The sequence below is a fragment of the Rattus norvegicus genome, chromosome 2, assembly GCF_036323735.1.
Source record: "Rattus norvegicus strain BN/NHsdMcwi chromosome 2, GRCr8, whole genome shotgun sequence".
NCBI classification, from domain to species: Eukaryota; Metazoa; Chordata; class Mammalia; order Rodentia; family Muridae; genus Rattus; species Rattus norvegicus.
Window position 1 is genome coordinate 196,108,547 of NC_086020.1, and position 15,318 is coordinate 196,123,864.

General features: G+C 39.4%; 1 protein-coding gene across 2 annotated transcripts; it reads right to left on the reverse strand.

Moving 5' to 3' along the window:
- Positions 1-3,912: 3,912 nt before the first annotated feature.
- On the reverse strand, positions 3,913-15,191 carry Atp5pb (ATP synthase peripheral stalk-membrane subunit b). 2 transcript variants are annotated; one of them, NM_134365.2, is made up of 7 exons: positions 15,012-15,191; positions 14,725-14,761; positions 11,186-11,331; positions 9,226-9,389; positions 6,997-7,122; positions 4,848-5,027; positions 3,913-4,286 (listed from the first exon to the last, which is right to left on the reverse strand). In NM_134365.2, exons 1-7 carry the CDS (start codon positions 15,049-15,051, stop codon positions 4,209-4,211), a joined length of 771 nt encoding a protein of 256 aa, NP_599192.1. In that variant the 5' UTR covers positions 15,052-15,191; the 3' UTR covers positions 3,913-4,208. The 2 variants fall into 2 exon arrangements, with proteins under 2 accessions (NP_599192.1, XP_038957551.1); XM_039101623.2 differs by lacking the exon at positions 15,012-15,191 and having other exon boundaries at positions 11,186-11,353; positions 14,725-14,744.
- Positions 15,192-15,318: the final 127 nt, after the last annotated feature.

Consider the following 15,318-nt stretch of genomic DNA (forward strand, 5'->3'; position numbering starts at 1 on the left):
TAGTTTTGCTGTGGGTTTGTTTACCCTGACATCATTGCAAACATGTAAGTAACGCTCTGACGTATGACATTATCATAGCCAATGTCAATGGATGAAAGGAATTTTCAGCTTCATTAAAATCTAACATGTAATATATGTGAACTAATGTTGGCTATCTGTCCTACGTGATTACATTTAACATTTATAAAAAAATGCACAGATTAAAAAATTTTCATGTGTATAGATCTTTTGCCTGCATAGATGTCTGTGTATCGCATGTATATCTAGTGAAGAACCTCTGGAACTGAAGTTATGAAGAGTTGTGAACCACCATGTGGGTGCTGGGAATTAAATGATAGTTGAATTACAATATGGATACTGGGAATTAAACCTGCGACTCCTGGAAGAGTAGACAGTGTTCTTAACTACTGAGACATTTCTGCAGCTCAAGAATTTTAAAATGTGTGCTTGTTCAGAATTCCATAATGCATACAATGTATTTTTGATCACCTCTTTTATCCCTAACCCATCCCTTCTCAACTTGATATCCTTTTCTTTTTCTTTTTTTTTTTTTTAAAGATTTTATTTTTTACTTATTTCATGTATGAACATACTGTAGCTGTCTTCAAACACACCAAAGGAGGGCATCAGATCTCATTACAGATGGTTGTGAGCCACCATGTGGTTGTTGGGGATTGGACTCAGGACCTCAGGAAGAGCAGTCAGTGCTCTTAACCGCTGAGCCATCTCTCCAGCCCTCTTTTTTTTTTTTTTTTAAGCTTTATTTATTGTATATGAGTACACTGTCGCTGTCTTCAGACACACCAGAATAGGGCATCGGATCCCATTACAGATGGTTGTGAGCCACCATGTGGTTGTTGGGAATTGAACTCAGGACCTAAGGAAGAGCAGTCAGTGCTGTTAACCACTGAGCCATTTCTCCAGTCCTCATTTTCTCTTAGAATAATCCATCTAGTCTAATTTGTGTTCACATTCCCATGGGTATGGACAGTCCACTGGAGCAAAGTCAAGCATACGAGGGGCTTTACCCTTAAAGCCAACTGATGTTTCCTTCCCAGAACCTGTCAGTTATCAGTAGCTCCTTGGCTAGGGGTGGGAGACTGTAAGGCCCTCCCTTCTACATGGAAATTTTGATTGGGACACAGCATGAAAATACAGTTTTAAGGAAACAGCAGAAAACCATAAATACAATAGGATTGAAGGACATAGGGATTAAAACACAGGATGAGCCAATGATCAAACTTTTGAATCTCAGTGGCTCTTTTTATTCACAATTGACATTGACTCAGGTCCATCTGCCACTCTTTTAAGTAGTTTAAACTTAAAACTTACTTATGCACTTATTTCTGTGTGTGTGTACATGGACCGTGGAATATGTGTTAAGGTCATAGGACAGTTTGTGAGAGTTGGTTCTCTTCTTTGACCTTGTGGGTCCCAGGAATTATACTCAGGTTGTCAGGTTAGATGATGTGTACCTTTACCCACTAAATATTTCTGTGGCCCACAACATGTGCTGTTCTAAACTGAGGATATGAAAGTCAGCAAAAATTGGCTTTTACTTATCTTTGTAAAACTTTCTGAATGTAAGAAGTTGCAGGAGGCAAATGATTCCATGTGTTGTGATGGAGTGGAGTCCTTTACATATATCTGTAACACAGGGAAACTTCTCAGAGGAAAACACCGATACTGACTAAAGTTCTCATTAATAACACTAATTTTCTCAACGTTATTCTAGAATAGGAGGGAGGGAATGTTCAGATAACAGACCATTTGAAAATTGCTAGGAAGGAGAGCAAGAAGATCAAAGAGAGAATGAAAGTTATAGAAGCAAGAAGAGGTAATCCCTTGGAACATTTGTCTGCACAGTAAGAGAAGTGGGTGCATCAAACAGTCACTAAAATGGAGACAAAACAGGTTGGACATGAGTAGTCTAGTTGGGATCCTTGCAGAAACCCATTTGAGGGCAACAGGGACTAAATGGAAGGGGCAGAGAGATGAGATACAAAGAGATCTGAGAGGCGTTCAGAAGAGCGGCAGCAGAAACAAAAATAACAGATGACCAAAGAGACCACTCAATGGCAAGACTAAGAGCCCAAAAAAGGAAACAGTGGAAGTTCAAGACTTAGTTACATAACCAAGCATGTATTGAACACAGATACTAACCCATGCTCTGTAAGGTGGTAGAGAATAACAGGACATAGCTCTTAAGGTATTTTTTTTTTTAAAGATTTATTTATATGAGCACACTGTAGTTGTCTTCAGACACACCAGAAGAGAGCATCAGATCCCATTATAGATGGTTGTGAGCCACCATGCTGGGGATTGAACTCAGGACCTCTGGAAGAACAGTCAGTGCTCTTAATCGTTGAGCCATCTCTCCAGCCTGGTATTTTGCAATCATTGGTATTTTTGTTGTACAAAACAGTGTTCCAGATTGCTTGCAAGATAGAATGTTGTGGATGTTAATTTATAGATTTATACACATTGGACTGGGACCCCAAAGAAAAAACAAGAGGTTAGGTTACTCGATGAGGAAAGGGGGGTGTTGAGAAAAGCACAGATATTTGAGGTCAGAGGAGGGATGGAGAAAAAAAAAAAACGTCAAGTATCAGTGTTGTTTAGAGGTCAAACATGAGGAGTGGAGAAAACAGACTGGATCTGGAATTAAGAAATAATCTTGACGGCTAGAACATTAGTGTATCAAGGGGTCTTTTTGTAACATGGACTTCTCTAGATACCACTGTATGTAATTAACTATATGACATTCATGAGCTTCTAAACTAGATTAAGTTTATCACTTATAGATGTGCCCACCATTAATCTTTAAAAAAGCCTTTGCTTTAGTTTGTGTACAGTTATATACACCTGAGTCTAGGTGCTATAGAAGTCAAGAGGCATTAGTTACCTGGAAGTGGAGTTTACAGGTGGTTGTGAACTGCCCAATGTGAATGGGAACAAATTTGAGCTCACTGCAAGATCAGTGTGTTCTCTTAATCACTGAGCCTGCTCTCCACCCCCTTCATCTCCGTTTTAACATCAGGAATACTTACACGGTTTAATTTTCAATTACTTATCCTTAAATCCCACTGTCATCTACAGTTCAACAAAAATAACTGGTCAAAGATCTCTGAACTATGAATCTTAATTCATATTTTCAGTTCTCTTAACTCAATCTGAAAATCTACCACTGACCCTTCCTACATACAGCACTCCACCTTGTCTACCACTGACCCTTCCTACATACAGCCCTCCACCTTGTCTACCACTGACCCTTCCTACATACAGCCCTCCACCTTGTCTACCACTGACCCTTCCTACATACAGCACTCCACCTTGTCTACCACTGACCCTTCCTACACACAGCACTCCACCTTGTCTACCACTGACCCTTCCTACACACAGCACTCCACCTTGTCTACCACTGACCCTTCCTACACACAGCACTCCACCTTGCTACGTCTACTGACTCCACAATCACTTTCCTCTTCCATCCTTGCTGGCATCTTCCGTGGTTCTTTACTCAGACTGTTTTCTCCTGGAACATTTCATAAACAAGGTATGACGTCAATGTATTTTCACCATATATATATACATACATGTGAGGTTCTGTGTTCATGTGTGGAGGCCAGAAAAAAACCTTTGATGTCTACCTTGCTTTGTTTCTTGTCTGCTGCTGTGTATACCATCTGGGTCCACAAGCTTCTGGGAATTCTGTCTCTCATCTTCGGGGATTACAGATGCTTGTTAGCGTGCCTAGCTTTTACACGGTTCTGGGCATTTGAAGTCAGACTTTCATAAATGCATGGCAAGACCCTTTGCTAAGTTATCTCCAGCTGCTAGATATTTTATTTTAAATCATGTAATTCTTACTCATAATAAAGCAGTGCTATTTCAGAGTATGAAACTTACAAATTCTGTTTCAAACATTTTATTGTAAGATGTTTTAACTAATTACAAGTTTAAACTATAACTTGGTAATTTCTGTTGGGCAGCGAGTTGCTGCAAATTGCTTACTCAAATGTGATCAGACAACTCCGAATACAGAGCAAGGATCAGAAATAGGGTTAAGCCACTAAATGGACCTTGATCATTTCTTAGGAAAGGTACACCACAATTTCATTAGACAGCAATACAGAAAGAGTTCTTCAAGTAGAGTAGTTCTCATTTAAGTTAACCCTCTCTGGCTATCACAACTGAGATAGACACATTCACATAATTGGCTGAGCTTGAGCCTTCTTTGCAAGCATCTTTAGATCTCCGATGCACTTGGCAATGGTCTCCTTTTCCTGTAATAAGGAAAGAGAAATCTAGTTAGTTCTCTCAAGAATATGGAAGGGTAACATAATTAGAACGTCAAGATTAGTGCTTAAGGTAGAAAGCTTACTAAAAGAGCTCACAAAAAAATTAATTATAGTACACAGGGTAGATGTAATTTGTTTTAGAAATAAGTCCTGGGTGCTAGAATTTCCTGGTCTACCACTTTTATGAGTAAAACCTACAAAAAACTTCAGACTAGAAATGCTGGTTAGTTTAGGTAATCATCACTCCTTGTAAAAGACCAATCAACAAACACTAGTAATACAGAAATTAATAATGAGAAAAACTGGGGCTGGAGAGATGGCTCGGGAGGAAGCAGCACACATTGCCAACTCTTCCAGAGGACCTGAGCTGGGGGTTCTCAGCACCCACATCAGGTGGCTCATTGCTGTCTGTAACTCCAGCTCCAGAGGCTTTGAGGCTTCTGAGCTCCATGGGTATCTGCATTGTGTGTATGTACACACACTAGACAGCATGTGATTGCTACAGTACTGGTCCAACCATAGGCGATACAAAGGGTCATCATGTACCTGCTGTGCAGAAATGCTCTGTATCACATGCTTCTCCACCCAGTTTATCATGTGCTCTCCCTCCTTGCGACGCATCATGTCCTGTACAGAAATATGGTAGTCCAGGCGATTCTTTACCTCCTTATATGCTTTATGTAGTCGTTCCCGGTAAGTGACCTCCAAGGCCAGGGCAATGTTATTCTGGGGGTGTGGGGAGAATTTAGAAACGGTTTACATTTAATTAAGAAATACTGTTACATAAATGAAAGAACATTTCTCTGCTGGGGGCTTTGCCAGCTAGTATTCTCTATTTCTTGCATGTATGTTTATGTGAAATTCCTTTAATATGCAAGTAGGAAAACAGCATGTGACCAATTTAAGCATGGGCCCAAGCTACTGTTTTTCTGTATTTTTCAAGTATTCTTTCCCATAAATATTTAACAAACACAGTATGCTATATACTACCCACCTCAATTATAAAGTACACTGGAGCCCACTACACTTGTGTTGCAGTATTCACTTAACTAAGTTCTGCTAATGTTAGGCTGTTTCCAATCTTTTCTACTACAAATAGTGTCTTCTCTCTCTCTCTCTCTCCCTCTCTCTCTCTCTCTGACCTTCATCTTATGTTTGAATGGTGTCTTTATGTTTGAATGGTAGCTCACACTTACTATGTTCTAAACATTCCTGTGCTTGTGTCAATCTTGTCAAGTCTTATAAATACATCATGGGGTACCAGTGTTATCTATTTTACAGAGAGAAACTGAGGCAGAAGTTGAACTTGCCCAAGGTTACAGAGCGAATACACTGTGAAGCTAAGATCTGAACACAGGCTTAGATTAGGCTACAAAGCTCACAGTCTTAAGCACCTGTTCTTGGTAACTCTCAAACCTATCTAAAGGCTACTTGCAGCAAGGCTGCCAGAATGATCCTTTGAAATGTAAGTGAACCCACATCTCTCCTCTGCCTATAGCAACCCTCTGAGTTTTCTGAAAGAGCAACAAATGCTCCTAACAGCTGAGCTATCTCTTTAGCCCCAGTGATGTGTTTATATAAATTTCAATGATACATCTTACCTAAGAAATAACAAAATATCTGACATGCTTATAATTTTTAGAATTTAATTAAGCTCTGGGTATGATTAAAAGCTCTATTGCTTTCTAGATATTTTTTTTTGAATGATTGCTAAGGATCAGATTATCTAACAGTAAATGTTAACATTTTCTTACCCATGTATGTATGAAATGCAGAGAATGTATTTCACCTCTGGTGTGTGCCTTTAAAAAAAAAAAATCAGCCCTAACTTACTACTTTCCTCTTGTACGGATTCAAAGTGTGTTCTTTAACAGCTTATACTGTTTCTGATTTTAGAACAGTCTGAAGTATTTTTTTTAACAGTTTTTAGACAACAACTTCTAGTCAAATCTCTTTTCCACATAAAGTAAATAAAGCCCATTTTAATCATTCTTCAAAATACTCTGACTTTTTGGGTAGTGTTTCAGGCTTTCTTGAGCATGGAAGGCAAGTGACCTACTGCTGAGCTACATTCCAGACACTAATTTTCTGGTTTTTTTTTTTTTTTTTTTTTTGTACACCCACAAATTAACTACACCATCTTAGAAATTACTGAAACCTGCTGAGGTAACCCTTTTTTTTTTTTTTTTTTTAAATAAACTTTGTATGAAGGTATGTCTCTGTATTTTCAATGTTTAATTGTGTATTGGCAGAGAGCTAAGTCCTGGCAGGATTCTGGTATTATTTCTTCGGTCTATCAGGGGGTTTTCTGTTTTGTAAATATTCATCCTTCCTCCCTTGCCTAAAGGCAATCTACTAATGTATCAGAGGTTGCCTCACTACTGATTGGCTGTAATAAAGAGCTGGCAGCCAATAGCTAAGGCAGGAAGTTCTAGGGTGGAACTTCTGGGAAGAGGATTGATGCTGGGAGAAGGAAGCTCCTGTGGAAGAGTCAAGGGCAGACATGGAGGTACAGATATGGACTGAAGTGGAGCAGAGAAAGCCATGTGACAGGTGGTAGGCTAGTCAGGATGAGTTAGATGAGCGATCTGGAAGGCTGCCCCAGCAAAAGGCCTAAGCTTTAAAGTATAAAAGAAGCTTCAGTGTCTTACTGTATCACTGGCAGGTCTGAGACAGTCCCGCTATAGAAACCTACCCTCTGAACATCGAAGAGGTAGTGGCGCTTCTGAACCAGTGCCTGCTGTGCCTTCTCCCTGTTGATTGCATCCTGGATTTGCTTCATGCTTGACTGCTTTATTTCTTCTAGTTGAGCAATTTTTTCCTGTAATTATGATATTACAATGTCAGTTGAAGCACTAATGCTACCAAAAAGTCATTTTTATGCTCCCTCAGTTTTATTCCTCATCTACAAAAATTACCACGACGAAAAACACAGAGGAAAGTACTCAAAACTTTAGAAGAGTTCTATCATTGAAGGAAAAAGACCAAGGAGGGTCAACTCAAACTAAAGATGCATGAAAAAGCTGTATTAGAACCTGTTTGAACAGAGGTACCCTATATAGGTGGATAATACTGCTCTTAGAAACCAGAGGTTACTAAACCAAAATCCTTGTGCTAGGACTAAGATACTATGGGGGGGAGGATGGGGAAGGGGACACCCATATAGGAGGGGAGGAGGAGGGGTTAGGGGGATGTTGGCCTGGAAACCGGGAAAGGGAGTAACATTTGAAATGTAAATAGGAAATACCCAATTTAATAAAGATGGAAGAAAAAAAGAAATAAGATACTAAGTTGTTGGTCAGGGAGGCTCTAAGCACTCTCAATATTCTATTTCCATTGCTCTTGACTGAGCACCAGAATTTAAATGGTTAAGAGCCTACTGTTGAAATCACCACACTTTGGTTGCAGGACTGAGAAATCTAGCTTGAACTAGTAAGATGGAAACTTTTTCTCTGCTGGATAGCTTTCAAAATGATTGAAGGTTCTAGGTAGACAGAGGAAGAAAAATAAGTTATCAACATTTTTTCCTAGATCCGAACTCTTCAAGATGTAAAACACTGAACTTGCCAGGGAAGATATGTACAATAGTCTTATGACAGTAATCAACTATTTTCTGATTGGATTTGATTCTATTCCACAGGAAGGAACTCATGCATGGTTCTGCAATCTACTCGAAACTCCAATGACTGAGAACACGTAACATACTTTTTTTTGCTAAGTGAATACAGTGCCAAAGTGCTTTCTGCTATGTTTCACACACAGAGTAGCACCGTTCTTAGCCTTCATTAGAGAAGCTAGTTTTCATTAACCAGTCAAAGTGCCAAGAGACATGATACCCAGCCCTAAATGTAGCATCTGTACTACTTCCTTTAAGGCTCAGGGAACATCAAAGAAGAAATGGAATGAATCTAACAGCTGGTGGATATGGAGGAACACTGCAAAATTTTGTTTTCTGGACATGACCTGGTCACTGCACCAATGAATTCACAGTGGCTATGGTTATTTTATGTGTACAAGATTGAAATGTCTACATTCAATCAAATGGAGCAGGAAGTCATGAGGCCCCATCCTTCATTGTAGCAGTAAATGGTTGATAAGGGTGTCATTTTCTCCAGTAGTATAGCCACTGTAGTATAAGCAACCCCCCACCTATGTTCATGCAAGCAACACTATTAAAACTCAGTCAGCAAAAACAGAAGCATGAAAGCAAGAAAAGGACTTGTTGGGAAGAAAGGTTCAGCAGAAACAAGAGGAGGGGAGAAAGGGGGTAATAAAGAATGAATCTGACCAAAGTACATGTATGAAATTGTCAGAAGCACAATGTCCACAAGTTCAAAGTCAGCCTGGTACACAAATTGAGCACCGGGCCAGCAAGGGCTACATAGAGATCCTGTCTCAAAAGGTCAAAATAAAATTCTATCACTTAGGAGATGGACATTAAGGAACTCAGGAATTCAAGGCCAGTTTTGATTTTATAGAAGTTCAAGGTCACCCTGTGGTGTATGGGAGCCCTCACCAGGTCCCAACACCACCAACCAATCATGCAAACAGATGCAAATGGAAGCATAGTTTTTTTTTTTTTTTTTAAATTCCAAATAAATGTCTTTCAATTTATGCCAGTTGTGGAAATTAAGCATGTTCTAAAAGAATTTTATTCTTTGACAATTTTATACATGCACTTTTTTATCTTCAAAGTAGCTACAATGAAATATATTTTGGATTTTAGAAATAAGAAAAAAAGACTGAGGAAAATCTGAAGACTTTGGCACATTTGAATTCTGTGTCAAGGTATTAACTGCAACATGACTATAGCCATGTAACTACATTGGTGTACCTTTCCCTCTAACATGCATATAAATAATATTAGGTAACTGGGATGTTTCTGCTATAGTCTAAAGTGGAAAGTAAAGTTTATGATTCTTACCTCATTAAGTTTGTCAATAAATTCTCCAATAGAGGCGCCATATTTCTTAATCACATAGACAATCAACCCTACTACTGATATGGTAGAGAAGGTCTCTGGGGTAATCACATATATTTCTTTGGATAGAAAGTACAAGCTAAGCCCAGTTCCAAGCACGTAGGGTCCTAGAATAACAAAGAGTTATTTTAGGTTGTGCCTACTGCACATTTGGTTACTTCAGACAAAGTTAAAATGATAATCAGATCACACACACAGATTAAGTAGCATGCACAGCTGAAAGAAAGAAGATCTGGACTGAAGGAAATCTGTATCACGACTCTATAACCTATCAGAAACAGAAATCAATATAATCTCTGAACTTTGTTTCCTCAAAGGGAAACAGCACCTTCTTCCCAGGGCTGATAAAACACAATATAGATGTAAAGCACTTAACACACAGGAACTGTTCTACAAAGACACGAAGTGGCTTTCTATAGTAATCGCTCCAGCAACATATCCTGTTGACTGAATGGATACAAGGGACAGGACAAAGGTCTGTCTGTTCTTTGCCTACATTTACAAAAAAGTTAAGATGCAAAAAAACCAAGCACAAAGGAATTATTTAAAAAAAAAATATATATATACACACACACAAAGGAATTAAGTTATCAGAATTGTGGAAGTTAGGACACATTTTCTTTCTAGATTATTTTTAAAAGTTGTAATTTATGATGATTTAGTGGTTAAGAACATTTGTTGTTCTTGCAGAGGGCCCATGTATGAACTAGCACCTACATGGCAACTTAGAACCTTTGTAATTCCACCTCCAGGAGACTCAATACCTTCTTCTAGCCCCTAAGAGCACTGTGTAAAAGTGGTGCATGTATATATGTGCAGGCAAAACATTAACATACATAAAAATATAAATTTTAAAAGTTGGTATCTACACTAGTACATAGAGCAGATCTTTGCTTTCCAAAGCGTGGAACTAAAGTGGCACCTACATTTTCCAGACAGTCTTGCTCTGTAGCTCTGGTTGGCATTGAACATCCTGTGGTGATCCTTTTTCATGTCTGAAATCATGTAAAGCCTCTTTTTTTTTTTTTTTTTTGGGTTCTTTTTTTCGGAGTTGGGGATCGAACCCAGGGCCTTGCGCTTCCTAGGCAAGCGCTCTACCACTGAGCTAAATCCCCAACCCCGTAAAGCCTCTTAACAATTGCCACTGACTGGATTTTGAAGGGTCCATTGTATTAACATTTTAATGATTTACAAGATCTGAAGACATTCATTTTCTTCAATTCCAGATAAGGAAATGCTATTGTAGGGCAGTCTAGAGCTTAAAACAAATTTTGGGTTTCCAGTGTTCTATTTAAGAAAGGCATTGTATATAGACAAAACAATCAAACACACACCCAAAAAACAAAACCTAACTTAGCCAAGAGATCAAAGTTACAATCCAGTTCAGCCACAAGTGAGGGTAAGGCACTCTTGCAAATCACTCTTCTAGGTATTCTTGATAAAGTTTTCATGGGAATGTCCAAGTACAAAGTAGCAAAAGAGAAACCAGTCATTATAAAAAAAAGTATGGTTCTGAAGGTTTATCCCTTTCTTAAAAGAACAATCAATGAGATGTTCCTACTTGTTAAGATATGTGTGCCAGACACACTCTCTGTAATAGTTTCTTTTGCTTTATTTATAGCTCCTTTTATTATCTGATAGAGTAGGATATACAGGCACTATTTTTTAAAATTTTTATTAATGTTCCACAATATCAGACATTTAACTTAGTCCACTATCGTATGGCTAGAACAATGCCTGGCAGTAAATCAAAGAAATTAGCATGATTAGCATATGAATAAATAAAACAAAGATGCTGAAACATTTATCTCAAGGTTATGTGGAACCTGTAACTTCTTCTGGAAAAAGACTGACTTGATTTTAGTAGTATCAAATGTATTACTAAAGATGTGGCAATGCTCACCTGTTACACCAGTCTTAGGGTAAAGGAACTGGAAAAATTCCTCAGGAATCAGCCCAAGACGTACTTTTCCTCCATATTCAGGAAGAGGTGGTAGAGGGGCAAGGCGAGGCTGTCCTGTGTGAAAGACCCTTGTTGCCTGTAAAACCCTACAAGCAACCATTATACAAACTTAAGGCCAATTTTTCAAAGAAATAAACCCGGAGGAACAATTAACAAAACCAATGAATAGGGAGAAAGACTAGGTGTTTCCTACTGCCACAATGAAACAGAACAGACTAGAAATAGGAAGGTCCAGGGAAATGACTTAAAAGACACCGGTAACTTCTACTGGAATCTTTGCTTAAGCTTATGGATGATTTGCCTAGGACATGCTATGCCAATCAAGTGCAATGAAACCTGCGAGAGAAGACTACAGCCAGGTACCCACTTAAAATCCTAGACTGACCACTGGGCTTTGAGCAAACGATTTCAAAGTTTTTAAACATTTCAGGGTTAAAAGTTTTTAAAAATTTTCTATTTTTAAAAACTTGCTGGAGTTGTTTGTCTTCCACCACCACATGGGTCTGGGAATAGAACCGAGGTATACCTGTCAGGTTTAGTGGTAGGTATCTTAACCTGCTAAGCCATCTCACCAGCCCCTAGAACTTAAGTTTGTGTAATCTCAGACTTCTTTATGTAAGAAATAAAACATTACTTTACAGGTCACTGTGAAGACTGTTCATTTGTGTAACATTCTTAGAATGGTGCTTGTCATAGAGTAGGGGTCCACATGAGTAGTCACCTAAATGGCAACTCTGCTACAAGCAACCTGCTATTAAGAACCTTGATGCAAAACATTCTCTTGTTTTGATGATGGAGGACTGCTCATCCAAACAAGCCTTCTCAGTTTGCAGTAATTCTAATTATGTTCAATCTTTGAGTTGTATATAAATCTTTGGATCCTCAACCCATTTGTTCTTATTTTTCTGGTCTAAGGTTTTATATATATACATATGTATATATATGGTAAACACTCGAGTTCTCTCACAATTTTGCCTGCCTGACAAAAACCTTTCCAGATTTTTTGGCGATTTTGGTTATATGGTGAATGGAGATGGTGAGCTCTAGATTCCACAGAGTATTTTAAACCTAAGTTTTTTTGTTTTTCTGTTTTTTGTTTTTAGATAACTATTAGATCTTGCTATTGCCATTTCTAGGCTTGAACTATTACACCAGCGTAACAGACTTGCACATTATTTGTAGTAAAGCAGTTGATTGTGCATTTTGTAGAAATTACAGCATGCTGACGTCTGATTGAGCTTCTGATAAAATGTTTGCGTTTCACTCACATCTGCAGTCAGTCTCCTTAAGGTTCTGAGGGTGACTCTTCCCCACTTCCTATTCAATCTCCTTTACTCTCTACATCTCTATACTCCATGTACTTTAAGAGTTCAACAGAATTTTACTCATTTTTATTCACTTATTAACATAACACAAAAATATAAATTTTAAAAGTTGGTATTTACAGTACAGTGCTAGGAATTAAACCTCGCTACTCATACACCATGCAGGCAAACGTTCTATCACTGAGCTACCCCTCAGTCCTATGCCCTCTTTGAGTATCATTTTATGTCTCTAAAACATCAGTGACCCCACCAAGCTTCAAAACTGAAGAACCGCGGTAGAGAGCCTTCCATTTAAATTAGGGCTTCTCAGCTTAACCTGACTAAGACTGCACAATCCTTTGCTCCTCTGTGCATGTTTAGAAGAATCCATATACTTGCTGAATGGTGGCAACCCTAAACATTTTCAGACAGTCAAATGTCACCTGGGAAATCAGCTGAAGGCTGAATCCTACTTGTTCAAACCATACCGCAAGAGGATTTCGGAACTTTGCCAAGGTCATCTTATCAGACATTCCTAACATGGAGCTCTTTCACACTACTGCCAATGCTTCTAAACTGTGATCTGACTGGAAAACTCTTCAGCAGGCGCTCTTCTGTCTACAGAAACATGACAGTGCAGCAGGTCCAGTCCCTGTAAAATTTGTACTTTGTTTTTCCTTAGTGCTTCATCTATACTCACATGAACTATTCACATCTCTTGAGAACAAGCTGAATGACAAAGATCTTAGGGCTCAAAGATGGTCAAGAGTGCTTACTGTTCTTCCACAGGACCAGAATTTGGTTCCCAGAACCTATGCTGGGTTGCTTACAACCACCTCTAACTCTAGTTCCAGATCTAATACCTTTTTTTTCTGCCTCTGCCATCACACGCGCACGCACACACACACGCACGTAAATAAAAATAAAATTATTAAAAAAAAAAAAAGCTTAACTTTCTTTGTGGAAATAGCAGGACTGGCATGATAGGTACATAAAGCCATGTGGAAGGATGAGAAAGACCCAAGAGTAGATGAGGTTAATTTAGGTTGAGTTTTCTTGGTTTTGCTACGTTTAGATTTTATTTCAACAGGGATATGAATTAAGACTTTAAGTGGGGAACTGCCATAACTCTCTGCTACATTGGGAATGGACTGTATTGGAATGAGAACAGATGTCAAGACTAAAAGCCTAATGAAACTGTCCATTTCAAAGCTGCTCATGCCACAGTGAGGGTAGTAGTCAAGAGTCAAAGCATCATCATGGGAGCAGAATCTTACTGACAGATCAGAGAATGGAGGGTGACAGAAATGAAGGGTGCTCCTCCTTGCATTTTCTTCATCTAATTCACTTAATGTATCACCATTTTTGTTTTGGCAGTGCTGAGAATCACTCAAAGAGGTGCACTGTATGGAGTCATTTTTCTATGATTTGTTGAAAGCGATCAATTATGGCCTTACTTTTTTGCACACACAAAGCACTTTGTAGTTATTAAACCTTGAAGACTTCATGATGACATTTAGGAGTAAAGAAACGCACACACCCTGCATGCTTTAGGAAAAGAGGTGTAACAGCAACAGCACCATTTCTAAGCAGGCACACACACGCGCGCGCACACACACACTACCAAGTTATCTGAACTTTAGCTTTCTGAATTAAGTCATATCTCATAACCCATATGCCTCTAAGTGAGGTGTCACAGCTAAGTTGGGGAACCAGGTGTCCTCAGCTCTACCTCTGGGGCCTGTAAACTGCTACTTTGCAGCTGTCTCTAGGACTATGGTTGTTGTGAGCTCCACGAAGGTGTTCGTTCTCCACTGTCACTTTATGTGATTATCAAGACAAGTATTTACGAAGCAATAAATGATTTCGGACTCCTGATATGGTTAATAAAAGATGGGAATCTGGAAGACACCCAAAACAACATGTTTTATTTTGCTATATTTAACCAGATCTGTCCTTGGGTGTAATCTAGTAACTTGTGTGCTGCTGAAGGTCATGGTGAGGGGTGAGATTTAGCCTCTTCGGGGTTTGTCAGAGGAGGGATAGGATCACGTTCAAGGCAAGTAGAAGAACGAATGTCTGAATGGGGATGTAAGCTTGCTAAAGTGAAGGAAAACAGTAATTTCTGGCTTAACGGTAAGAAATGTTAAGAGAATAAAATGTGGTGACACTTACCCTGGACCCAGGACGGCCGCGTTCTTCAGACACGGGGCTGCAAACACACAAGACGTAGGTTAGCAAAGTCAAGGAGAAATCCATTTTCTACCTTCCTCGGTCTCGGTGAGTCGCGATCACTACGGCCCCTGCATCCTTCTCAGAGGTCCTCCGAAATCCTACACTGTCAGGGAACTCTTCGGATCAGGCCCAAACACTGCAGTCCTTTCTTTACGCACTTTCCGCCCTCCTGACCTAGCTTCTTCCCAGTCATCCTGATATGCCAGCTTCGGGTTTACATCTCTTACCCGCTGTGGCGGCGGCAGAAAGTACCACCCGGGACAGCATTGTCTGCGAAGATCCAGACAGCGGTACCGATGTCCCTGTGACCCCGACCCGAGACACTCAGGGGCAGGAACAAGATGGCCGCTCACATATCTCGCGAGAAGAGATCTGCACACTTTCTCTCGGAAGTGCTGATTTTTTTCCCCCTCCCCCTATCGCGAGAAGAGGAAAAGGGGCGGGAAAAAAAAAAAAAAAGTCCGAAGATCCCGTTGCGGGTATAGCAGACGGAAAAGCGAGCTGGAAGTGTAGACACAACTCTCGCGAGATGTA